The sequence below is a fragment of the Oryctolagus cuniculus genome, chromosome 3, assembly GCF_051225735.1.
Source record: "Oryctolagus cuniculus isolate XC-2025 breed Fujian yellow rabbit chromosome 3, ASM5122573v1, whole genome shotgun sequence".
Classification (NCBI taxonomy): domain Eukaryota; kingdom Metazoa; phylum Chordata; class Mammalia; order Lagomorpha; family Leporidae; genus Oryctolagus; species Oryctolagus cuniculus.
The window spans coordinates 3,943,509-3,968,807 of NC_142869.1; the positions used below are offsets into that span (position 1 = coordinate 3,943,509).

The 25,299-nt window shown below is 59.6% G+C and overlaps 1 protein-coding gene across 21 annotated transcripts in view; it reads right to left on the bottom strand.

Moving 5' to 3' along the window:
- Window positions 1-293: 293 nt before the first annotated feature.
- The window catches only part of AGAP1 (ArfGAP with GTPase domain, ankyrin repeat and PH domain 1), a 514,165-nt gene continuing 489,159 nt past the window's right edge, over window positions 294-25,299 (bottom strand). For all 21 annotated transcript variants that reach the window (XM_070071494.2, XM_070071492.2, XM_089328880.1 and 18 more), the window contains 2 exons: window positions 4,620-4,875; window positions 294-1,507 (listed from right to left, as the gene is read on the bottom strand). In XM_070071494.2, the coding sequence (XP_069927595.2) occupies window positions 1,304-1,507; window positions 4,620-4,875 (460 nt within the window). In that variant the 3' untranslated portion in view covers window positions 294-1,303. The remainder of the gene's footprint in view (window positions 1,508-4,619; window positions 4,876-25,299) is intronic.

The window sequence follows — 25,299 nt, forward strand, 5'->3', positions numbered from 1 at the left end:
TCACTCACGGCCGCCCCGGCCTGCCCTGCTCAGTTGGCAAAGCGGCCTTGGGTGTCAGTCACAAACCTCTCCTGCCCCCCTGCTTCCACACTGCGATGTCTTTGATTTTTTTCCCCCTCTCCTCGATTTTAATAAGCAAACTGGACCACCACAGCGGTATTTAGATAGGCTGCTTTTAAAAGCCGGGGGCCGCGTTAATGGCAGCGTGGGCTGCTGGGAACATCCCCGTGAACAATGATCTGTGACCCTCTCAGCTCAGCGAGTTGCAGTTTATAAATTAGCAGAGGTGCATATTCATGAACTGTTTTTATTCAGACCGATTTGGACACATCTCATCTAAAGACAGAATACAGAAACCTGTGGGGCTCGGGCAGCGCGGCCCCGTGGGGACCGACGCCCACCACGTCCACCTTGGTAAAAGGACAGAAAATATCTCTTACTTTTTGGGGAAAAAAATAGCCTTTTCTATATTTACTGAGTTTACTAGATGCGCCGGAGCCGCTGTTCGCAGCTGCATTCGGGACTTCCTTGTGGGTTTCCGAGTTGCTTGCTTATTTATTTATTTATTTATCTTTTTTTTTTCTTTCCATTTTTGCTTGTGCACCAAGGAGACTGTAGTCAAATACACTCAGCGACTGATTTCCTCTCTTTGGACTGAAAAATTAAACAGATACTAAATTATGACAGTGGATTTAGAAAGGAGGGCTCCAAGGGCTGGGAAGCACATGTCTGGGATAATATGATGCTTCTAAGAGTATTGCAATCACATCGAGGCACTCACCGGAGCGTGCCGCGCCGCTACCGCCTCGGCTAATATGCTTTCTTCTCCGCGATGACTAATCATGTTCTATTACACAGCGGCAATGCTGGAAGAACTCAACTCTACGAGTGTAATGAAGCCAGTATTCTCCCTGGACAGATTAGCTACAACTGATTTGACACATACCATCATAGGGGCTTCAGACCTGACAAACTCTGTGCTTGCTACTGATTTATGCCGTCAAGCTGCTCGGAGAAGAGATGAGATCCAACCAAGTGTTGGCGCGGTCGAGGTGAAAGGTACGGATGTGCTTAACTGCCATTGAAGGGGGAGCTGCCCCTTCTCGCTCCTCGCCTGCCCGCCCCTGCGTCCCCCGTCCCTGGCGCCGGACGCCCGGCGGTGGCTCCGGCCTGCTCGCGGGAGTCGACCACGAAGGGAGCGGCTCCTGCAGCCTCCTGTCCCCTCTGGGCCCCTGCAGGGGTCCGGGCTGCAGACTGCGGGAGCGGGGAGGAGGGCGGGGCCGGGCGGGACTCAGGCCGCCGCTCAGATGACGGCGGGCGCCCTCCCGCCACTGTTGCTGCGGTGGTTGCTCTTCCTGGACAGGTTGGGCGTGGCCATGAGCACGAAGCGCTCGTCCGGGCAGCCGTACTGCAGCAGGACGTCCACGCACTCCTGGCTGGGGGCCTGCCGGGCGTAGGCCAGCGCCGTGTTCCCGTGCGCGTCTCGGGCCATCACGTCCACGCCGTACTGCGGGGCAACACGGCCACGTTAGCCAAGCAACTGGGGAGCTGACCGGAGGAGGGGCGGGCCTGGGGCGGCCGCTGGCCGGGACCCCTGGGCGGGGAGCAGGGCTGCGTCCAGCCTCGCCCTGTAGGCAAGGAGGAGCAGGTGGCGGGCGGGTGGCTTCCCCGCCATTCAAGGCAAAATCGCTCCTGTGGCACCAGTTCTCCTTGTGGCAGAGACCCGGGCAACACGGGAGAGCCGCAGAGGGAGCCTGCGCCTAATGAGACCCCGCTACCCCACTCCTCAGCAACAGGGCTGTCTTCTTTTAAGGATTTATTTTCTTTATTTGAAAGGCAGAGTCACGGAGAGGGAGAGACACGGATAGACGATCTTCCACCTGCTCTTCACTCCCCAAATGGCCATGACAGTCAGGGCTGGGCCAGGCTGAAGCCAGCAGCTTCTTCCAGGTCTCCCACGTGGGTGCAGGGGCCCAAGGACCTGGGCCACCCTCCGCTGCTTTCCCAGGTGCATTAGCAGGGAGCTGGGTGGGAAGTGGAGCAGCCCGGACTTGAACCTGCACCCATATGTGGGATGCGGGCATTGCAGGCGTGGTTTACCCCGCTGCGCCCCAGTGCCGGCCCCGGAGACGGGTTTGGTCCACAAACGTGTAACAGATAAAGTGTGCATCTCGTGCCTGCCAACACTGCACTGGTGATCTTATACAAGAAGATCCCTCAAAGCGGGACACCCAGTCGCCACAGAGCGGGCCGCCCGCGGACACGATTCAGCTCCTGGCCTGGGCTGCTGCGCACTCTGCTCCGAGGCTGCCCAGGGGTACCCAGGGTCTCTGGCTGCTGGCGAGGTGACGAGAGGCAGTGTTTGTGGGGGTGGGGGGAGGTGCGTCTGGGGGGTGGGGTCAGGTGCGTCTGTGGGGGTGGGGGGAGGTGCATCTGGGGGGTGGGGTCAGGTGGGTTTGTGGGGGTGGGGGAGGTGCGTCTGTGGGGGTGGGGTCAGGTGTGTTTGTGGGGGTGGGGGGAGGTGCGTCTGTGGGGGTGGGGTCAGGTGGGTTTGTGGGGGTGGGGGGAGGTGCGTCTGGGGGGTGGGGTCAGGTGTGTTTGTGGGGGTGGGGGGAGGTGTGTCTGTGGGGGTGGGGTGAGGTGTGTCTGTGGGGGCGGGGTGAGGTGCGTCTGTGGGGGTGGGGGGAGGTGTGTCTGTGGGGGTGGGGTCAGGTGTGTCTGGGGGTGGGGTCAGGTGTGTCTGTGGGGGTGGGGTAAGGTGTTTTTGTGGGGGTGGGGTCAGGTGTGTGTGGGGGTGGGGCCAGGTGATTTGTGGGGGTGGGGTCAGGCATGTCTGTGGGGGTGGGGGGAGGTGCGTCTGTGTGGTGGAGTGAGCTGTGTTTGTGGAGGGGGGTCAGGTGTGTTTGTGGGGAGTGAGCTGTGTTTGTGGGGTGGGGTCAGGTGCGTCTGTGGGGGTGGAGTCAGGTATGTCTGTGGGGGTGAGGTGAGGTGCATCTGTGGGGGTGGGGTCAGGTGTGTCTGTGGGGGTGGGGTCAGGTGGGTCTGTGGGGGTGGGGTCAGGTGGGTCTGTGGGGGGTGGGGTCAGGTGCGTCTGTGGGGGTGGGGCCAGGTGTGTATGTGGGGGTGGGGTGGGGTGTTTTTGTGGGGGTGGGGTGAGGTGCATCTGTGGGGGTGGGGTCAGGTGGGTTTGTGGGGGTGGGGTCAGGTATGTCTGTGGGTGTGGGGTGGGGTGTTTTTGTGGGGGTGGGGGGAGGTGCGTCTGTGGGGGTGGGGTCAGGTGGGTCTGTGGGGGTGGGGTCAGGTGGGTTTGTGGAGGTGGGGTCAGGTGTTTGTGGGAGTGGGGGGAGGTGCGTCTGTGGGGGTGTGTGTGGGGGCGGGGTCAGGTGGGTTTGTGGGGAGTGAGCTGTGTCTGTGGGGTGGGGTCAGGTGCATCTGTGGGGTGGGGTCAGGTGTGTCTGTGGGGGAGGGTCCCAGGCCAGGGTGACGGGTGTCTGGAGGGAAGGCCAGGAGAGGCAGTGAGAAGGTGCCCCTGCAAGCCCAGGACAGGGGCCTCAGGAGAACCCAGTGCTGCTGGCACCTGGCACGGGCGTTCCCAGCCACCAGGACTCGGGACGGAACCTTCCTGACCCTCTGCCGAGGAAGCCCTGGTCCCTGGTGTTTGGGCACGGCAGCCGCAGCAAAGCAGGCACAAGTGTTACGGGTTTGGCAGTAAATCAGCTGTCTAGGGCCAGCATCGTGGCACAGCGGGTGAAGCCGCCGCCCGTCACGCTGGGTCCCGCGTGGCCACTTCTGATCCAACCCCCTGCTAAAGCGCCTGGGAAGGCAGCAGAAGACGGCCCGGAGAACTTGGACCCGACACCCAGGTGGGAGACCCAGATGCAGTTCCAGGCTCCTGGCTTTGACCTGGCCCAGGCTTGGCTGTCGCAGCCATTTTGGAAAGTGAACCAGCAGATGGAAGATTCTCTCGCTCGCTCTCTCTCCCTTTCTAACTCTGCCTGTCAAATAAATAAAATAAACCTTAAAAAATAATAAAAAGACTCCCGTGTCTCCCTAGTGAGGGACAGCTGGGCTGGGTACCTGGCGCCAGTCTTCATCGGGGCGCCCACTCCGGGCACGGTGCCCGCTGGTGCTGAGCACACACCTCCCCCTCCACCCACTCCAGCTTCCCGACAGGTGCTCCTGTGTGGACGGTCCCTGTCTGGGTGGGAATTCGCCCTGGGTGGGTGGGGGTCCCTCGGACAAACTCCACCAACACCACATCTCCAGGTTTGGGGGCTGGTTCTGTTGTGACGAGTGAGTGAAGACACCAAAGGTTTGGCGATGGGGAAGCTGCACCCATTTGGCTGGTTCCCGGATGAAGAAGTCAGCCACGCTGACCGTACCCGGCGACAAGGTGGACTTTCACCAAGTTGCGACCGCCGTACAGCGTGGGCACTGTTCCTGTGTCAGGACAGGCCAGCCTGGTGGCTTCACTTCTCCCTTCAGCAGCCCGGGGCTCGGGGCCCTGGTTCTCAGCCCTCACACAGGTGAGCCCACGAGGCAGCGGCCTCCGAGCCCCACTCCCTGTTAGGAGCCACCCCCCACCCTCGGTGGCCCTGCCGGGCGCGGGCCGGACCTACCCAGATCAGGAGCTGCGCCAGGACCACGCTCCCCTTGCGGCAGGCCAGGTGCAGCGCCGTGCGGCCGTCTCCCTCCCCGCAGGTCTCGTTCACCTCGTCCCGGGAGCCGTGCGCCAGCAGCAGGATGACCGTCCGCAGGTCCTCGTCGGCGGTGGCCCGCAGCAGATGCTGGCCCAGGGACAGCTCGGAGCAGGGCAGCGGGGCCAGGAACAGCTTCTGCTCATACTTGGCCCGGATCCACCGTTCCTTTTCCTCCCTGCAAGAGCCACCAGACAGGTGCGGTCACAGTCGGGCACGGGGGCGGGGCATCGGCCGGTGCAGCTGGGAGCCACAGAGGGGAAGGGCAGGCAGTGGTGTGCTGCCCCCACCTGGGGGGGGTACCTGCTGTTAACTCAGAACGCGCCTGTGGGGTTGAGGGACAGTGTGACTCCCCAGGGTCTCCCAACGCCTCCAGCTGAGAACACTGCCCTGCAGGGCGGGTCTCCGGCTCCGGCGGGAGCTGTACGAGGGGGCTCGAGGTGGGCTCCGCAGCAGTGTCCTCGGGGCCTGGGGCAGGCTCAGGTGCAGGTGGACGATGTCACCAGCTCCTTACGTGGCAGAGGCCAAAGGCAAGCCAGGGGCTCAGAGGACAGGGTGCCGCCGGGGAGGGGCCGGAGGTGGACAATGGCGGCTCCGGTCCCCTCCCCCCGCCACGTTCCGCCACCTCCCCTCTGGTGCCGTGTTGTCGCCCCTCCCCCTCCCCCACTCCGAAGGCTCCAGAGGGATCCTGCGGTCTCAGGTGTCTGACACACCTGTAAGGATGCCGAGAGAAGAGAGGAGGGGACAGGAAGCGGGAGAAGCTCCAGGGACAGGGACAGGGACAAAGCAAGCGACCCCAGCGGTGCGTCCGTCACGCCACAAGGCCAGGACCCGGCAGGCTGATCCCGAGATCCGAGGCAACTCGGGGCAGACCTGGGTTTTGTTTTCTCAGAAACGACGGACGAGAGCTCCAAGGCCCGGAAACCCTCCAGCCCGCGCAGCGCCGCCCGAGAGGACAAAAAGGGGAGACAGACAATCAAACAGGAGATTCTGACGCCGCCACGTGCGAGCCGACAGGTGGCTCTCGGAACGGCATGCGTGCAGCCGGGCGGTGCACTTTGGATGAGGATGAGGAGGGTCTCGGGTTGGCCACGTCGCGCGTGGATTCACCGTCGCCCTCTCCTGAGCCCAGGGTCCCCACCAGGCCAGTAACCGGGCACAAAGTTCCAGCCACACAGGGCGGCTGCTCGGGGCTCGGGGCTCCTGCCGCAGCCTGCAAAGAAAACTCATTACCCATGACAGCCTGCTTCCCAGGACAGGAGAAAGGCTTTGTTGACACCCTGGCCCGTGTTTACACTGCGCACGGTGATCTAGTGTCGGGTTAGCCCTAATCTGTTCTTAAATACTTAGGCAAACAGATGCTTCCAGGGGTAAATCTGGATTAGTTTTGCTTCACTTCCTGGTACATGCGGGCGACCCCAGCGTGACCCCTGATTCCTTTCATCAGGAGGTTTCCAGGACAAACACTTGTGGCGGCCGAGAGCCCGCGGGCACCCCCAGATGGCGCGAGGCGCCCTCACGCACGTCCCCGCTGGGGCAGAAGCGCTGACAGCACCCGGGGAAACAGGGTTTGAGGACAAAGACCGGCGATCCCTAGTGATGTCGATGTTCTCTTAGAACCATATTTAATATACAGTTTGGCATCTGTGGGTGCGTTCCAGGAATCGCGCAAGACAAGGAAGCGAAATGTGAACTGAGTGCGAGGGGCCCGTGGCCAAGCGGCTCCATTTGCTCCCTCTCCTGCTTTGTAAGGCATCAAACATCACAGCTTCTGATGTTACCAGTCACTGCAATCACCCAGGGATACGCCAAGGGACTCAGCACAGGGACTCTGGGCTTCAGTGCTATGCCGCAGTTTTCTTTATTTATTTGAAAGAGTTACACACAGAAGGGAAGAGAGAGAGAGAGAGCGAGAGCAAGTTTCCATCAGCTGGTTCACCTCCTAAATAGCCACAGTGGCCAGGGTGGAGGCGGCTGAAGCCAAGAGCCTGGAGCTTCTTCCTGGTCTCCCACCTGGGTGCAGGGGCCCAAGCACTTGGGCCATTGAACGAGCATCGAACGCTCGGCTAGCAGGGGCTGGAGGCCGTGGCCTGCAGAGAGCACGTCTCTCACAGTCCGGTGCGAGCAGCAAGGGCTCACCAGCGAGGGCGGCGTGTGCGGCAGGGGCAGCTGGGATGGGGTGCCAGGGCTTCTTCATGGGACTCAGTGTGCCCAGGGTGGTGAGGTGGGGCCCTGGGACCAGGCACCCGAGGGTGCAGGGGCCCTGAGGCGCTGGCCTGCTCTGAATTACCAAGCACCTGTCGGGTTGCTGGGCCCTGGCCGGTCGGCTGCTGCCCACAGCCTTGAGCCGGCTGCAGGCATGGCCCGAACTGTGCACCCTCCCTAACCCCAGCTCTGTGTATCCAAGTCCCAACCTCTGACGTCACACTCTGGCTGGACACAGGATCGTCAGGAGGTGACACGGGGTAAACCAGGTCACGAGGGTCCACAGGGCAGGTGCACCCGGGAAGGCTGCGTGAGCGGAGAGAGGCCTCCCCGGGAACCAGCCCTGCCAGCAGCCCTGCACGAACGGCAAGGAGCGCTCTCCTCCGTGCCGAACGTCCTCCATCCTACACCACACGAGGGACGGGGTCCTGACGGCGGCTTCCTTCCCATAAGGACGCGTCTGTCTAAACCACCGCCCTGTGGAGCCAGGCGGCCAAGGTGCAAGCGGGCCAACAGTCACCGCCACGTCCCGGCTTCCCTTCTGGGGTCCCTGGCCTGTCTCGGCCGAGCCTTTCGCCCTCCCCCAGGAAGGCCAGTTCAAGAGCAGCCGAGCGGCCGTAGATCACCTCGCCTCGCTCCGATCCCCCGGAGGGCCACCGCTCGCGGCCTCTGTTAGCTAATGAGCTAAGAAATGAGTTATTGGTGCGGCCAGCCGTCGGCAGGGGGGAGGGGCTGCTGCTCATTTGGTCCTTGTGCTGAGATACCTTTAAATAGATCAAGTGCACAAGTGAGGGAGGACGAGAGCAGCAACCAGGCGGAGGAGGCACTGACCGGTCCCCCAAAGTGACCAGGGAAGGCGCCTCCGGAGGCGCGTGGTAAACATTTTCTTGCTTAAAACAAAACCTCTTTTGTAGGTGGCCTTCTGCCTCCCTGGGGACCAGCTTGTGTGTGGGCCCCCCGGCCCAGCGACCCGGCCAGTGAGGGAATGACTGACTACAAGACGAGGGGTCAGGGGGCTGGCGCTGTGGCACAGTAGGTTAGGCCTCTGTCTGCAATGCTGGCATCCCATAAGGGTGCGGGTTAGAGTCCCGGCTGCTCCACTTCCCATCCAGCTCCCTGCTATAGTGCACCTGGGAAAGCAGCAGAGGGCGGACGAAGTTCCTGGGTCCCTGTGCCCACATGGGAGACCCGGATGGAACTCTAGGCTCCTGGCTTTGGCCTGGCCCAGCCCCGGCTGTTGAGGCCATTTGGGGAGTGAACCAGCAGATGGAAGATCTTTCTCTGTATCTCCCTCTTTATGTAACTCTTTCAAATAAAATAAAATTTATCACTAACAAAAACCAACACTTGGGATTGGGGGCAGGTGGGCCAGGCCCCCTCTGTGTCTTTTGGGGTCCACCAGGCCCGGGGACACTTGGCTGCACCTGATGTTGAGGGGTGCTGGCATGGCTACGGCTCCAGGTTCCCACCCCAAAGACGAGGCCCTGGGACAGGTCCCACCCGAAGCCCGCAGACTCGGTGCCCGCAGATGGAATCGGCAGATGACCCAGTGAGCCAGCGCGAGCTGTAAATATGGGAGCCCCTCCTGCAGCGACACTGAGGGGCTGCTCCCAACCGTGCCAGGCTCTTCAAGGGATGCTGGCTTGCTATCAACGTGCTTTATCGGGTGAGCTGTCTATCAGACGAGGACCCACGTGCACACACGGCGGCATGGTTGTGGCCGTCATTCACAAAATCCTGGCGAAATGCAAAGACTTCAGAGAGCTGACTCGCTTCTACTCCACGTCTCCGAAGAGGGGAAGAGGAGGGGGAGCCTGCAGCTGCCAGGGACGGCTTTTCTTTCTCTGAGACTGAGCAGCAGGACCGGGAAGGAAGTCCCGGGAAATTCTGCACCATGGAGGCTGGCCATGCCAGCAAGGCTCCCGGTCTGGCTGCGCCTGGGGATGGGATGCGGCTGCCTGGGAGCCACCCTCTCTTCTCTGGGACTGGACCACGTGGAGGCCCCTTTGGCCTGCACGGGTGTGGGTCAGGGTCCGGGGGAGCAGGGGGATACTCTGGCCGGTGCCTACCTGAGCATGGACAGCAATGACCCTGTCCCCACCCTGCCCAGTGTGACCTCCACAACGTCCAGGGCCTGTGACACAGAGATGACCAGGCAGCGAATGGAGCTACGACAGAGGCAAGAAGAGGCTGGGAGAGGTGGCCCAGGGATGGAACTAAGTGTTTCTGTTTGCAAAAGAAAACCTGCGGGGTCAGAGCTGTGGGCAGGGGGAGCTTTCTTCGTCCGTGGGGGAGGACCCTGGGGAGACGTCCCCCTCACGCAGTGCTGGAAGACCCTAGGTGGGGGCACTCGCTCCAGAGCTCCGAGAATACACCGGGGCAAGGTTGGCAACGGACAGCATGGGGGATGACCACGCGACGGGGGCCACTGCCAGTAGCAGGTGGCTGCGCAGGGACCTGTGTCCCCAGCAGTCCATGCTGCCCAATCCGAAGCCAGCGTTGCTTGTCCCAGCGGGCAGACACATTGCAGTGGGGATGCTGTCCCTGTTCTCAATACAATCTGCAGTTTTATCATTTCTAATTTTTTTTTTTTAAGAATGAGAGTAATCAGGAAAGTGAAACTTTTTTTTTTTTTATATGCAAGGCAGGCAGAGACAGAAAGACCTCTTGCATCCACTGGTTCACTTCTCAAATGCCTGTAACAGCCTGGGATGGCCCAGGCCACTAAATCCGTCTCCCACGAGGGTGGCAGGGACCAAGCACTCGGGCCAGCACTGTGCTTCCCAGCTTGTGAGTTGGAGTCAGGAGCTGAGCTGGGGCCCGAACCTTGGCATTCTGACGGGGCGCAGGCATCCAAGTGGTGGGCCAAACACCAGCCCTGGCTTGCCGCGTTATGACTGTGGTGGTCTGAGGGTGGGTCCCCCCGGGATGGCTCTGTTGAAATGTTAACCCCCTAAGAGGATGGTATTACGAGGGGGGCCGGGAGCCTTTGGGAGGTGACTCCTGAGTCCTCTATGGGATTCCCGGGATCCCCGGGATCGAGTCCTGGCTACTCCGCTTCTGATCCAGCTTCCTGCTAAGGCTCCTGGGAGGCGGCAGGTGATGGCTTCAGCGTGTGGGCTCACGCCCCCAGGTGGGATGCCCAGATGGAGTCTGGGCTCCCGGCTCCCGCCTGGTTCAGCCCTGGCTGTTGTGGGCATTTGGGGGGTGAGTCAGCAGATGGGAAAGCGCTCTCTCTCGCTCTCGCTCTCTCTCTCTCTGCCCCTGGCACTGCCTTTCAAGTAGACAAAAATAAATGAACATTAAAAAAAAGTAGAAGTGTGACCGTCCCTTCTTCCAGTGTGTGACGGTGCACGGCGAGGCACCAGCTGGGAACCAGAGAGCGCCCCCACCCCCAGACCCAGAATCCACTGGTGCTCGGACCGTGGCCTGGCCCCCTCCAGACCTGTGAGCTATGGATTTCTACTGAATATAAACTACCCAGGCTAGGTGTTCCATGACAGCAGGAGCACTCAAGTCCGACTGAAACAGCCGGACTCTGCTGCGCAGACCAGGAACGCTGTCTGCGAGTTCACAGCCAGTGCTCAGTGGGCTGACACTCGCGCACGGGAGTCCTGTTCTGATGCGCCTGGTGAGGTCGGGCGCCCACTGTGGAGCAGGAGAGGCGCACAGAGGTGAGCAGTCAGCCAGGGGCCAGCTGGGACGGTGAGCGGCCAGCCTGTGGTTCTGCCAGGCTCTTCCCCGGCCCTGCTGCCTCACGCCCATTCTCACAGCTACACCTGGGGTATGTGTGGGACCCCACAGTCCACAGCACGATTCTGCGCACCTCTGCCTTTGGCCATCTCAGAGCCGAGCCGCTGTGACTGGTAAAGGGGGAGGTGCGAGGGATCAGAGACTCTGGAGCTGTGCCACCAGGACACGGAGCCCATGGCAGACCTAGAACACGCCCAGCACTGCAGATCCAGACCACTGAGCACTGCAGGACACAGCCCCCTGCAGGCACAGGACACGCCCACCACACAGGACACGCCCACCTACAGACACAGGACACACCCACCCACACAGGACATGCCCACCTACAGAGGAACACCCACCTACACAGGACACACCCACCCACACAGGACACACCTACCACACAGGACACGCCCACCTACAGGCACAGGACACACCCACCTACAGAGATAGGACACACCCACCTACAGACACAGGACATGCCCACCCACACAGGATACGCCCACCTACAGGCACAGGACACACCTACCTACACAGGACATGCCCACCCACACAGGACACGCCCACCTACAGGCACAGGACACGCCCACCTACAGGCGCAGGACACACCCACCTACACAGGACATGCCCACCCACACAGGACACGCCCACCTACAGGCACAGGACATGCCCACCTGCAGACACAGGACACACCCACCTACAGACACAGGACACGCCCACCCACACAGGACACACCCACCCACAGACACAGGACACACCTACCCACAAGGACACACCCACCTACAGACACAGGACACACCCACCTACACAGGACACACCCACCTACAGGCACAGGACACACCCACCTACACAGGACATGCCCACCCACACAGGACACGCCCACCTACAGGCACAGGACACACCCACCTGCAGACATACTGACCTACAGACACAAGACACGCCCAGCTAGACACAGGACACGCCCACAACGTGGATTCTGGAATGAGACAGACATGCAGCAGTCGGAGGGTGTCCCGGCAGCAGGTCCCAGGGGGAGCCTTGATCACTGTGTGGCGATGACCACTGCTTGGGCACCTCCTCCATCTGTGCAGTCATCTCTAACCCTGGGTGACCTGCAGGGCAGGGAATGGTCGCACCGGGCCTGGGCCCCGCCCCAGGGAAGGTCCCCGGCAGTGCGGCTTTCTGTCCCCACAAGTCCGGGAGCTGCAGAGCCGCCTCAGCTTCCTGCCGGGTCTGGCTCGGAGGCCTCAGCACGCTGCCCGCGGCTGAGAAGGTTAATGGGCCGGATTCCCGGAAAAGGAAGTTTTTAACAAATACCCGAGAAGCTTCTGACCGGCTTTCGACACTGTCTGGTGGCGGCCGTGTGTGCGGCCGGTCAGCGGCGACTTCGTCCTCACGGGGCCGGGGGCGCTCCGGGGTGCTGCGAGGGGCCGGTCCCCGGCGGCCCGCCCCTCGCCCTTCCGATCTCCACACAGCGGCTTTCTGGACACTTCTGTGCGACACACGGCGGCGACAGCTTTTCCAGAAAGTCCACTCCCTGTCAAGTCTCATTGCATCAGCACCCCTCCTCCCCGGACGCGAACAGGCCACAGAGGGTTTGTTTTTGTGCTGCCACCTGTCACTTCGCTCCTCTGGAAATGTCTTCTTCCCGCTCTGGGGTGGGAGAGGACCCTTCCACACTCGCTTCGCGGGAGGCTCCGCAGCCGCGCCCGCGGGGTTCCGGGTGGGTGGGTGGGTGGGTGGGTAGGACAGCCTCGGGGTGGGGAGGAGAAAGGAGACAGGGCAGGGGAGGAAGGCCAGAGGAAGCCGGGAGAAGAAAGGGCTAGCAGTAAGGAATTTCCAAAGTGCTTCCTGCCTCCAGCAAAACAGGAGCGGGGAGGGGAGGCACGGAAGACGGGGCTGGAACAATGTGCAGGGCAGGCAGAGGGGCTTCCTCTCTCGGCAGGGGCAGGCCCCGGCCGCTGCGGGCCGCTGCGAGCCGCGGGCCCTCCTGCACGCATGCCTTCTCCCCGGGCCGCGTTGCTAGGGGTCGGGACACGGGACAGAGGCCCGACAAAGAGCGATGGATATTTATTCCTTAATTACTGAAAGCTTTTAAGAAACTGGCCACTGTAAATCCGCATGCAGAGAGCAGGAGGCAGCAGACAAGGATTTATGCTCGCGGGGCAAAGACAAAATAAATATCCCGCTCGACCGCGGATCAATATTATGAGTGTTTTTGCCAACCTGCAGGGTGTTTTATGAGCACGGGGGAGCAGAACAGGAGCCGTATTAATTAAGTAAAGCCAGCCGTATTGGGCTTATTACTGCTCCGAGTTACACGTGCCGTGCGCAGGTGAGGCCAGCGGGCAGCGTGCGGGCAGGTGCTGCCCGGGGAGAGCGAGGGTGGTGTGCCCAGGTGCTCCTGGCCCAGGGAGGGACTCGCACACCACCTGCTGTGCCCCCACAAGTGGCCCAGCGGCGATGTCCCAGAAGATCCACGTAGGAAGAGGGCCACTCTCCCTCTTAGCTTAGTCTGAGGTTGTGGCTGAGCTGGGGCCCTTGGAGACCTGCCCCCAAACTGCCTGCTGAGACTGAGTGGGCTGAGTAGGAAACTCCCTGACGACCCCCAGGAACAAGGCAGACGCAGCCTGGTCCCTGTGGGGGCTCCCTTGGTGTCACCGAGGCCAGCATAAAGGAGACGTGGGGTGGGGTCGGCGGCCCACGCTGGCCTGGAGTGAGGCAGCCGCCTCTCCTGGCTTGCAGCCCACCTGTATGGGGTCCAGCACACTCACGGCCAGGGCAGAGACAGCTGGCGTCCTCCATCCTGGGCCCAGGCCGTAAGCCCTGCTGACCCCTCCAGCCACCAGCACTGGGAACTGTCGCCCAGCCTGGGCGCTCCAGGGGCCCCGCCCACTGGCCCTCCCAGGGGCCCCCAGGCACTCTCTCCCATTCCATTCACGGGAAGTTCACCCCAGAAGGGGAGAATTCGCCTGGAATCACAGCACAACAGTCCCCAGAGCCTGTCCCTGCCAAACCTCTTGGGTGCACATCTGGGAAGCCACCAGGAGCTGGGGCCTTCGGGAGCTGATTAAAGTCTTCCTCCCTCCTCCTCCTCCTCCCCGATCCATCTGTCTTCCGCCCGTACCTGGCCATGATGGTAAAACTGAAGCTGTCCTTCATTTAAAAGCATGTGAGTGGGACGCCGCGTCTCACCACTCGGACCCACTGGCCACTCTGCACACCCCCAGCGGCTTTCCCATGGCCTGTGGCAGACACACTGCTGCTGGCCCACGGGCTGGGACAGTCACCCTGAGTCTGCTTCCTTGGGGACGGCCACGTTGCCCCTGACCTGGACGGAGGGAAGGAACTCAGCCGCCTCTTCGCAGCCACTCCCAGGGAGCCAGTCTCTCCGACACTAAGCCACCGGGCTGGGGTTTACTGAACTCCAGTGGGATCAACGGGGGGAGGGGTGATGCCACACCCCTGTCCCTGTCCCAGCCGCCCTGGTCTCCGCGACCTCAGTGCCACTTTCTTTTTAAACTGAGTTTTCCTCTTGCAAACTAAAATATATATATTCGAAGGGGAGAGTAAGAGAGGAAGGGAGGGGGCGGGGGAGGAGGGAGAGGGGGACAGAGAGGGAGAGATATTGGGAGAGTGCTCCCACCTGCTGGTTTGCTCCTCAAACATTCAGGACAGCTGGGCCTGGACGGAGGGCAAAGCAGAGAGCTGGGAGCTCCATCCAGATCTGCCACACGGACGGCAGGGACCCAGCTACTTAAGCCACTGCCTGCTGCCTCCCAGGTTGTGCAGCAGCTGCAGGCTGGAGACAGGTAGAGTCCAGGCTCCCCAGTGTGGGACATGGGCATCCTAACGGCTCAGCAAATTCCCAGCCCAGACCTCCCAGCCAACTGGCTTCAGAAACGGCCTGTTTCCAGGACGCAGAGGAAGAATAGGTGTGGGGTGGCTCCATGAGGGTGAACAGCTCAGACACTGGCCTCTGTGTGTGTGTGCACAGTCTCACAGCTGGGTGACACTAGGGGTGTGTGTGCAGTCACACAGCTGGGTGACACTAGGTGCGTGTGTGTGCAGTCACCCAGCTGGGTGACTCTAGGTGTGTGTGCACAGTCACACAGATGGGTGACACTAGGGGTGTGTGTGTGTGTGTGCGCACACACAGCTGGGTGACACTAGGGGTGTGTGTGTGTGTGCACAGCCACACAGCTAGGTGACACCTGCCACATTCAGAGATGTTTCCCCCCATTAGAAACACATGCAGTTTCAAAAACATAAATTCCAACAGGCCTGTGCCAAAAGAGAGCGCGGGCCAGTGAGGTGAGGCAGTCCTACAAGCGCTAATGTGGCATGAAACGTGGCATGAAATGTGGCCGCACCTCGGCGACCTCCCCGCCGCCCTGGTGGCGGAGCCCCCATCACCGCGAATCAAGTTCACCATAACAGTGGCTGGTGGGATCGGCTGTGGAACACATCGCATCATAAACAGAGGAGGGAAGAGAAATGGCCCTTCTCCTCCCGCGGGACCCTGTAAAACGGATGCAAGCTCTCGCTGTTCACGTACCAGTGCCCTGTAAACACCAGGGAGAGGACCGTCCATGGCCTCGGTCTACGCAGACGAGCCAGGAACAGCCCCGCACAACCTGCCAGCTACGTGGTGGTTCAGTGAGGGGAGGGGGCGCAGGGGCAAAGCCGCAACCCATCTGGAAACCCGCCAAGCGGCGTCCCGAACGGCGGTCCCCGGATGTCTTAAGACAGAAGACATCCGACTGTGGATTCTGAACAACGTGTTGTCTTCAGTGTAGTTTTTCTTTTGATCTGGGAGTCGGAGGGGATTAGAAAGGTCCCAGAGGTCAAACAAATAACCCCAAGAGATTTGCGGGGGGCGAAGTCTCGGGAGAGCATTTGGTGCAGCGGGGAAGCCAGCGGCCGGGACGCCCACATCTCACACTGCAGCGCCTGGGTTCCGGTCTCTCCTCGGCTTCCGATTCTAACCTCCAGGAATCAGCAGGTGATGGCTCAAGCGGCTGGGTCCCTGCCACCCAAGTGGGAGACCCACTCCTGGCTTCAGCCTGGCGCAGCCGGGCTGTTGTGGGCATTTCGGGAGTGAACCAACGGATGGAAGACCCCCAGCCCCCCAGTCCCGAGCCTCTCAAATAATTATTTTAAAAGAGGAATGGCACTGTGGGGGGTAGGCAGATTGTAACGATTTTTGAAATGTCACAGACATGTGCTGACAAACGCTCCTGGGGCTCCGTGGACCCGGCTGCTGACCTCGGCAGCAGGGAGAGCCCAGAAGGGCCGAGCGGCTTCCATCACGGCCAGGGGCAGGCTGACTGAAGAGCGCGTGCCCCCAGCACACGATGAACAGCTGGTCTTGCCCAGCTCCTCTGTTTCCTTTATAGATTTATTTATTATTTATTTGAAAGGCAGAGTTAGAGAGGGAGGGAGAGAGAGAATCTTTCATTCGCTGGTTCACTCCCTAAATGGCCATAGCCGGCCCAATCTGAAGCCAGGAGCCAGGAGCTTCTTTCAGGTCTCCCACGAGGGTACAGGGGCTCGAGCACTTGGGCCATCCTCCACTGCTTTCCCAGGCCCAGCAGCAGGGAGCTGGATCGGAAATGGAGCAGCTGGGACTTGAACCGGCACCCATATGGGGTGTCGGCACCGCAGGTGGTGGCTTTACCTGCTACGCCACAGCGCTGGCCCCCTGAGCTCATCTTAGATGTTAGGAACACTATACACAAACGCACACATCCACTAGGTGTTTTGTCCCAGCTGGGCTGAGTCATGGAGAATGAATCAGCACGGGTACAGAGCCTCACTCTCTACTGTGAGGGCAGCAAGGCTGTTTGCGAAGCCAGAGCAAATTTCTTTCCCTGACGTCAGCCCCTCCTAAGCCACGGCTCAGGAGGCAGCAGACGGCGGCCACACGTCTGATCTCCCACAGCTGCCGGATGCCACGGACCTCACCAGAACCCCGTCCGCTGAGCTTTCCGGGGAGGGGGATGGGACCCCAGGCTCTACTGCCCGAGGCTGGCTGTGCGCACGGCCTCTGCGGCTACACGGGGCCCTGCGCTCGGGAACGCCCACGCTTGCCTTAGGCTTTGCGGCTGCCATCTTGAAATGCCTGCTGATCACTGAACAAGGACCCCATAAACTCTGTGGCCGGCCCTGGAGAGCCCAGTGGCTCTCAGGCATCAGCTGCCGGCAAAGCAACTGCCAGTCCCCTGAGAAACAGCGACACAAGTCGCAGTGAGGTCTGCGTAAAGCTGCATTGGCGAGTTTCCGGGCAGTTCGTCAGAGGGTTAGGTCCTCCCTCCCTCTGTCTGTTAGAACATCCTTGGATGAAGTGACGGTGCCGGTAAGCGATGCATTCCGTATCCTTAATGTGGCAAAACTAATAGCCAGCCACCATAAGTCTGTCTTCCAAAAATATCTTCAAACCTGGCTTGGCTAGGAAGCCCAACCACCTGACCCCATGCCTGCAGAGGGGGCCCACGCCAAACTGGCCAACTGCTGGCTGCTGGCGTGCGCGTGGTGGTGGGGTCTTTGTTGCTAAGCCCGTGAGCTTTCCTCTCTGCCCTTACACACCAGGGCCATTCACGTCCCAGCTGCTCCATTTCCGATCCAGCTCCCTGCTAATGGCCTGGGAAACTAGCAGAGGATGGCTTGGTCCCCTGCCACCCACGTGGGAGACCTGGATGAAGCTCTTGGCTCCTGGGTTCAGCCTGCCTCAGTGCCTGCCGATGTGGCCATCTGGAGAGTGAACCAGTGGGTGGAAGAGTGATCTATCAATCTCTCTCTCTCTAACCCTTTTAAAATAAATAAATCTTCAAAAAAAGTTGTCTAAAAAAAGTATTTCATCCACATGGTCAACACTTGCTAAATTTATTTTATTTTTTAATAAAGATTTATTTATTTATTTGAAAGGCAGAGAGAGAGAGTCTTCCATCCACTGGTTCACTCCCCAGGTGACTTCAACAGCTGGAGCTGGGCTGATCCGAAGCCAGGAGCCTGTAGCTTCCTCCAGGTCTCCCACGCGGGTGCAGGGTACCAAGGACCTGTGCATCTTCCACTGCTTTCCCAGGCCACAGCAGAGAGCTGGATTGGAAGTGGAGCAGCCAGGACTCGAACTGGCACCCATATGGGATGCCGGCACTGCAGGCGGCAACTTTACACACCATGTCACAGTGCTGGCCCCCAACATTCACTATTCTAAAGGTGTCAAAAACCCAGAATACAGAAAAACATTGAGGGTCGTTCTTCAGATAATTAAGCATGGAATTATCACGTGACCAAGTACGCACCCCGAAGTGCTGAAGGCAGGGACTCAACAGGTATGTGTGCACCCACTGGAACTGAGCCCCAGTACGGTGCCTCGAGCGCAGACCCCAGACACCATCAGGCTCCAGGCTGCCAGCCTCTGCTCTTCCTTTTGGATAACAAATCCGTCACTGAGCCGAGAGAGGTGCAGCTGACCTCCATACAGGGTGCTGATCACCGGACCCACGGGTCTCCATACAGGTGCCGATCACCGGACCCATGGGGTCTCCATACAGGTGCCGATCACCGGACCCACGGGGTCTCCATACAGGGTGCCGATCACCTGACCCACGGGGTCTCCATACAGGTGCTGATCACCGGACCCACGGGTCTCCATACAGGGTGCTGATCACCGGACCCACGGGGTCTCCATACAGGTGCCGATCACCGGACTCACGGGGTCTCCGTACAGGTGCTGATCACCGGACCCACGGGGTCTCCATACAGGTGCTGATCACCGGACCCATGGGGTCTCCATACAGGTGCTGATCACCGGACCCACGGGGTCATTCCTTTCTCCACTGGGTAACTTCTTGAGGTTCATGCTTGTCTCCAGGGGGCTCTTTTCCAGGAACCCCAGGCCCTGAGCAAAAAGCAACCACCGTGGACGTAGCCCCAGAATGAGGGCAGCCCACTGGGCCAGCGTAACACCATATCACTGACCAACCAAAGCAAGGCCACCGGCACCACCCCCAGGAAGCCGGACATGAGCTGCGCACGCACCTCTCGGCCCCAACTTCGGTAAGAGCCTTCTCCCCCTCGCCTCCCGCAGAGCCTGGGAACCCAGGGAGAGAGCCGCCAGCCTCTTGCTCTGTGCTCTGCAATGAACGCTCCCCTTTCTCCAACACCCTGGCGTCAGCCATCGGCTCTCTGAGCGTGGGGCGGGTGGGCCGGGTCTGGGGGTTGCTCCCTGCCATCACGCTTCCGGCGGCACCATTCTCCACAGGAAAGGCACGGAAGCAACCCAGGTGCCGGGTAAGCGAAAGGTGGCGCGCACAGACAACGGAATGTCATTCGCCCTCATCGGAGAGGGAGGGAGTTCAGGTCCGCACTTGGGAGAAGCTGGAGGGCGCGTGCTGAGTGATAAGCCGGGTAGAGGAGGACAGTTTCCAACGAGTGCGCTCAGATGAGGCCACCGTGGCAGTCAGCCCCGGAGATGGGACGCAGAGTGGGAAGTCGGTGTTTAGCAGTTTGGGATGAGAGCTGGATGCTGATGGCTGCGCCTAATCAGGTAAGTGTACCTAATGCCAGCATACTGTGCCTCAGAATGGCCGGGATGGCAGATTTTATGATCTACATATCTATAAACCTTTTTTAAAAAAACTTATTTATTTGAAAGTCAGAGTCACAGAGAGAAGAGACAGAGTGAGATCTTCTATCTGCTTCCCTCACTCCCCAGATAGCTGCCGTGGCCAGTGTGGGGGCACGCTGAAGCCAGGAGCCAGGAGCCAGGTGTCTCCTCCAGGCCTCCCAGCAGGCAGCTGGACCGAAGTGGAGCAGCCAGGACATGAACTGGTGCCCAAACGGGACACCAGCATTGCAGGTGGTGGCTTTACCCTTTCTACCACAACACCAGCTCCTATAAACAATTTTTTAAAAATCCAGAGTCTGAGTGTCCTCTTGTCCCCTCAAACAGACAGCAAAGGACAAACCCTGTATGATTCCACTCATACGAGGGAGGCACCTGCAGCCCTCAGGTTCACGGAGACAGGAAGTAGAAGGGCGGTGCCCTCCAATGATTCCACTCTAGGGTTCAGCCAGGGAGGAGATGTTGCACGTGGCCACTGTCTTCTGTCCTTTCATCCCACAGTCCTGTCCAGACCGCGCCCTCCTTTTGGTCCCGCACTGCAGGGACACTCTGCAGAGCCTGGGCTGTTCCCACAGGTACAGTACAACGTGCCCCGACTGTCTCACTCCACTCGGGCCTCCCACGTGTGCCCCCAGGGCCTGCCCACTGGGTCGTCTGCCCCACTTCACAGCAGGTGCACAAGCTTACAGCAGGGGCCACCAGACCTGATCTCCATCCAGGTACCTTGTGTTCTTTTTAAAAAGATTTATTTGAAAGGCAGGGTTAGAGAGAGAGAGAAATAGAGAAGAGATCTCCATCTGCTGGTTCACTCCTCAAATGGCCACAACGGCCAGGGCTGGGCCAGGCTGAAGCCAGGAGCTAGGAGCTTCCTCCAGGTCTCCCACACGGGTGCAGGGGCCCAAGGTCGTGGGCGATCCTCCACTGCTCTCCCAGGCAGGGAGCTGGATCGGAAGTGGAGCAGCCAGGACTTGAAGTGGTGCCCACACGGGATGCTGGCACTGTAGGCTGCAGCTTAACCTATCATGCCACAGCGCCAGCCCCACCTCGTGCTCTTTATAAGTGCCAAGGGACCCGAGGGCTGGTGACCTTGAGACTGTGAATGCCTTGCTCCGTACCCCCAGAACCTGCGGCATCAGCTGAGGAGTGCTGAGTGAACCAGTGCTCACTGTCTTGGTGACAAGATGGAGACTGCAATTCCTCCATTCTCTGTTTATCAGCTGGCGTTTTCCAACACAACAGCTTCTCCCCCTCACCTTTCTCAAGCATCTCTGGACACATGGGCATTTGAACACGGCCTGTGTCATGTTAACCGTGGCCAGCATTTGAGCACACACATGTCACAATGACCACGGCCAGCGTCCTGCTTTCTGGTGCCGACAGTGTCCCTGGTGTGGCAGCGGGAGCCCCTCGGAGCTGTTCTTCTTTGCACCTGGCATGGTGCCACAGTCCCCGACAGCTCCCTGCTTCCTCCTGGCACAGCGATGCCCCAGGGCCATCCTGTACGCGCTCTGGCCGGAGTGGAAGGGGTCATTTCCCCAAAGCGACCTGGTTCTTTTTACTGAGCCACCTTTTGCTTTGATTTGCTATTATTCTCAAACTTTCTGCAGACCCACTGCAGGTTCACAGCTGTCCCCGGAGAGTCTACAGGAGACCGCAGGTGCCCCTCACCTTGTCTTGCCCAGCAGAGAAACGACAGTGCAGCATCACAACCAGGACGTCGACACAGCCCACCGACCCCGCCCAGAGGCCCCGGGTCTACCTGTGGTCACTTGTGTGCCCATGGATTTGATTCTGTGCTACTTCAACACCTGTGAGTTCCTGTGTCTACACCACAGTCAAGACCCCGAACACTCCCAACGCAGCGGTCCCCTTGCTGTCCTTTTTAAAAGATCACTCACCGCCTTCCTGCCACCCTCCCCCCCCCCCCAGCCCCTGACAAATTCTAACCAGTCGTTTCTCTCTCTACTTTTGTTCCTTCAAGAATAATGTACAAGGTCCGGCACTGTTGCTGAGGGGGTTTAGCACTACCACCTGCAGGGCCGCATCCTATGTGGGCACTGGTTCGAGTCCTGGCTGCTCCACTTCCAATCCAGCTCTCTGCTGTGTCCTGGGAAAGCAGCAGCAGATGGCCCAAGCGCTTGGGCCCCTGCACCCACGTGGGAGACCTGGAGGAAGCTCCTGCTCTGGTCTGGCCAGCTGGCCCTTGTGGCTATTTGGGCAGTGAACCAGCAGATGGAAGACCTCTCTGTCTCTCCCTCTCTAACCCTGCCTTTCGAATAATACTAATGATAGTAATAAAAAAGAATGTTGAACAACTGGACTCGCACGGCGCGTACTCCTTTCGGGGGTAGAAGCTGCAGATTCGGCCCTGCTGCTACGTGCGTCACCACTCCTCTCCATCGCCTGGCGGTTTGCTGTGGTGGGGATTGCAACAGCGGCTTGAACTATTCACCCACGAAGGACATCTGCGTGCTTCTCACACCCTTTGACTACTACCAATAAAGCTGCTACGATGTGCGCATACAGGTTTCAGTGTCAACTTGTTTGCACTTCTCTAGGATAAATACCCAAGAGTGCAGTCCCTGGGTCCACGTGGGAGTTGTATATTTAGCTTTATAAGAGCTGCAAGGGGCTGGCGTTGCGGCACAGTGGGTTAAGCCGCCACCCGTGATGCTGGCATCCGGTGCGAGTCTCGGCTTCCTGCTGACGCACCTGGAAGGCAGCAGATGATGGCTCGAGTGCTTGAGCGCTCCACCCACGTGGGAGACCCGGAGGGAGCTCATGGCTCCTGACCTCAGCCTAGCTCAGAACTGGCTGTTATGGTCATTCGGGGAGTGGACCAGTACGTGGAAGATATCTATCTCTCTCTCTCTCTCTGCCACGCTTCTAAATGAATGAAAAAATAATATTTTTTTAAAGAGAAGACTAACTGTTTTCTGGAACAGAAGCCACCAATTTTTGCCAAGAGTGTTTGATCCGTTATGAAAAGGGGCTGACGGGGGAACGCGAAACGCAGTGCACGCAGACAACCTCTGTCTCCGTCCCTTCCAAAGCTCCAGGACACAGAGAGGCAGGGATGAAGCAGACGTGATGTAGGAGTGAGTACAGGTGTGCAAGTGTGTGTGCGTGTGTAACACACGTGGCTGAGGAGGCCGTATACAGGGGAAAAAGCTCGTGTTCATAAACGTGTTTCCAAGGCAGGATTCTGCTTACAGGCTAGGCGGTAAAACCGTGAAGTGCCACCTCTGCTGTCGGATAAAAAAAAAAGCAAGAAAAACACCAGAGAAACCTGAACGTCTGCAGCCCGGGGCAGAGGGGCCTCGCACACCTGCTCCGCCCGTGCCCCCTCGCGCTTGGCAAAGCGCGGTCTGCTTTTCCACGCCTCTCTTCCCCTCCCTTGGCAGTCTCTTTGGGGCACATTTGGAAGTTATTTAAAAAGATAAAATGCCTCTAATCTGTTACCAATTAGATGAAACATGTGAATATTATTTTCTAATTTGTGGCTTGAGTGTGCGTCTCAAAAACCAGAGAGGAATAATTGGAATAATTATGCCTGCCCATGAATATTTCTATTATGTTCTTGAAACGAGAGAGGGTGGCTGTGTCCTCTCGGCGTGGCGTGCCCGCGTGTGGACTGTATCAGCAAGGACGAGGAATTCCTGTGCGTGGCCGGCCACAGAGCTGCGCGTCCCCCAGCCCTGCTGGGGCTGGGAGGGGGCGGGTGGGCCTCCTGTCTGATGGGACTCCCCCACCCCTAACTCTCCATCCAGTGCCTCATCCGCAGCGGCAGAGCGGCTGGCCAGGCGTAAGCCTGATTTATAACGGGAGCAGCTTGCATTTCTTTTTTTCAAAAGCCTAGTTAGAGTGTGACTTGAGTGACTAACCCCTGGAAATTGGTAATTTCTTGGTGGTTAACAGTGGAAGCTCTGCCAATGCCAAGTGAGGCTCGCTAATAAATTTATAGGGCGTTATATGCCCATTAGGCCTGGTCAGCCGTTCAGCAGGCAGGCAGGGCAGGCAGGCGATCAGCCACAGACGTGGTCTGCCGCCGCACTCGCTCTGCTCAACCCCCTCCCCCTCCGCGTACGCTGGAAAAGCAGCACATTAATGCTGACTGTACAGGAATCTGAAATGTGCGGAGAAGGCCCTCTTGGCTAAACCTCCTCTCCTCCCTCTTCTCCTGTGCTAAGCCCTCTTTGTTCTCCAGAGGTAAACGGGACTTGGGGGTGAGCGTGGAATCCGTACGGACCAAGGTTCCGTCCAGACTTTGGGTGTCACCCATAGGCGCAGGCCATCGGGGAGCCTCCCACACCACACAGCTTCTGCTGGGAGCTGAGCCCAGCAGGCGCTCTGCCCCCATCACAAGGTCACTGAAGGCCAAGCTCCCAGAGCAGGGCTGGCACCTAGGAGACGGGGACACCCACAGGGGCAGACTCTTCTTGGACCAGCGTGGGGACCTGCAGAGCTGCCCGGGTAAGTGTGGACGCTTGCTGTTTGCACCGAAGCCATTGACTGGACCGACTTTCACTTCATTTTTCCTTTCGGAGACACACACACACACACACACACACACACACGTGCCTGCTCCTTGAAAAGTCCTCCTTGCAGGAGTGACAAGGTGGAGGCCGTGGATGCAGCCGCCCGGGGAACACAGCCTGGTGGACACTTGCTACCCGGTATGGGACCTCCCCCTCCTCTGTCCATCCCCACACGATGGCCCGCGTTGGCCCTTCCGCCTTCTGTGCCTTCAAACACGCAAGCGAGGTCTTTCCTGTCCCCTTCTCCTGGCTGGAGTGAGCTCTCTAATCCCAGCCCTGTGTGTCTTCCACAGTGACTACGTCTCCACCGACCGCCCCGGTAGGCATCCGTTCTTCCAACAAATTATCAGTCGAGCACTCGCTGGAGCGCCAGGTTCTGCGAAACAGGTGCAAACAGGCCAACGGATAAGGAAATTGGAGACAACGAGAAAAGAGCTACACGTGTGGTACAAGCGGCCATTCGCGGGAATGAACCAGAGAGAATCTGTGTTCGCTCGGCTTTTACGGCGCAGACAACCTGGGATTTCGTTTGGAAAGGCTGAAGATAAAGAATTCCCACTGCGTCCTGCAGCCGATGACCACATCACACACCAGCAGTCATCAGACACATGTCAGTTCACAGCCGGCTCAGCCCCACCGGCACCCCGCCAGCCACCGACCCGGCAGCAGGGACCTGGCCTGGCTCGCACAGCCTCAGTGGCCACGAGGGAGGTTCAGAGGCAACCCAGGGCCCCGACTCCAGACACTCCAGAATCCGTGGGCCGGCTGTCACCCAGGCAGGCCAGACACGTCCAAGCACTGCCCGAGACCAGGCCTCTGGCCTTGCTCAGTAAGGCTGAGTGGGCATCCCACTGTCCAGTGTCGCCTGACAAGGAAGGCTGGGGACTGGGAAGAGGCATAGCTGGGGGTCCTGGAGCCCACCTGGGTCCTCACCTCTCTGGAAACGACCAAGGAGAATAAGGGTCTTTCTGCCCCAGAGGGGGTCTTGCCAGACCTGCCTATCAGCAGAGTGGATAACCTGGCTGGGGCCTGGGACAGTGAGGGTGCCACATCCCCTTCTCTGCCCCTGGCTTCGCTGGGTGCTCATTGTATTGGATAGGTAGAGACAGACAGACTGGTTCACTCTCCAGATGCCTGGGGTCAAAGCTGGGAGCCAGGAACTCCACCAGGCAGGTGGAGGGAACCCAGTTCCTTGAGCCACCCCCACCCTAGGGTTGCGCTAGCGGGAAGCTGGAGTCGGGAGACAGGGCTGGGTAACAGACCTAGGCTGTCTCATGGGTTCCTGGCCAGCGTCTTCCCCTGCGGGACCAACACCCACCCTGGCTGCTGGTGTTTAACCCGACCTCCTCCCAGGACAGGGCCAGCACAGGCCACCCTCAGAGCCTCCACACCCGCTCAGGCACGTGAGCCACAGCGTCCCCTCCCCTCGGATCTCCGGCTGCCCACTCCCCACTGCAGCACATTCTAGACCCAGCAACGATGATTAAGTGATCCCAGT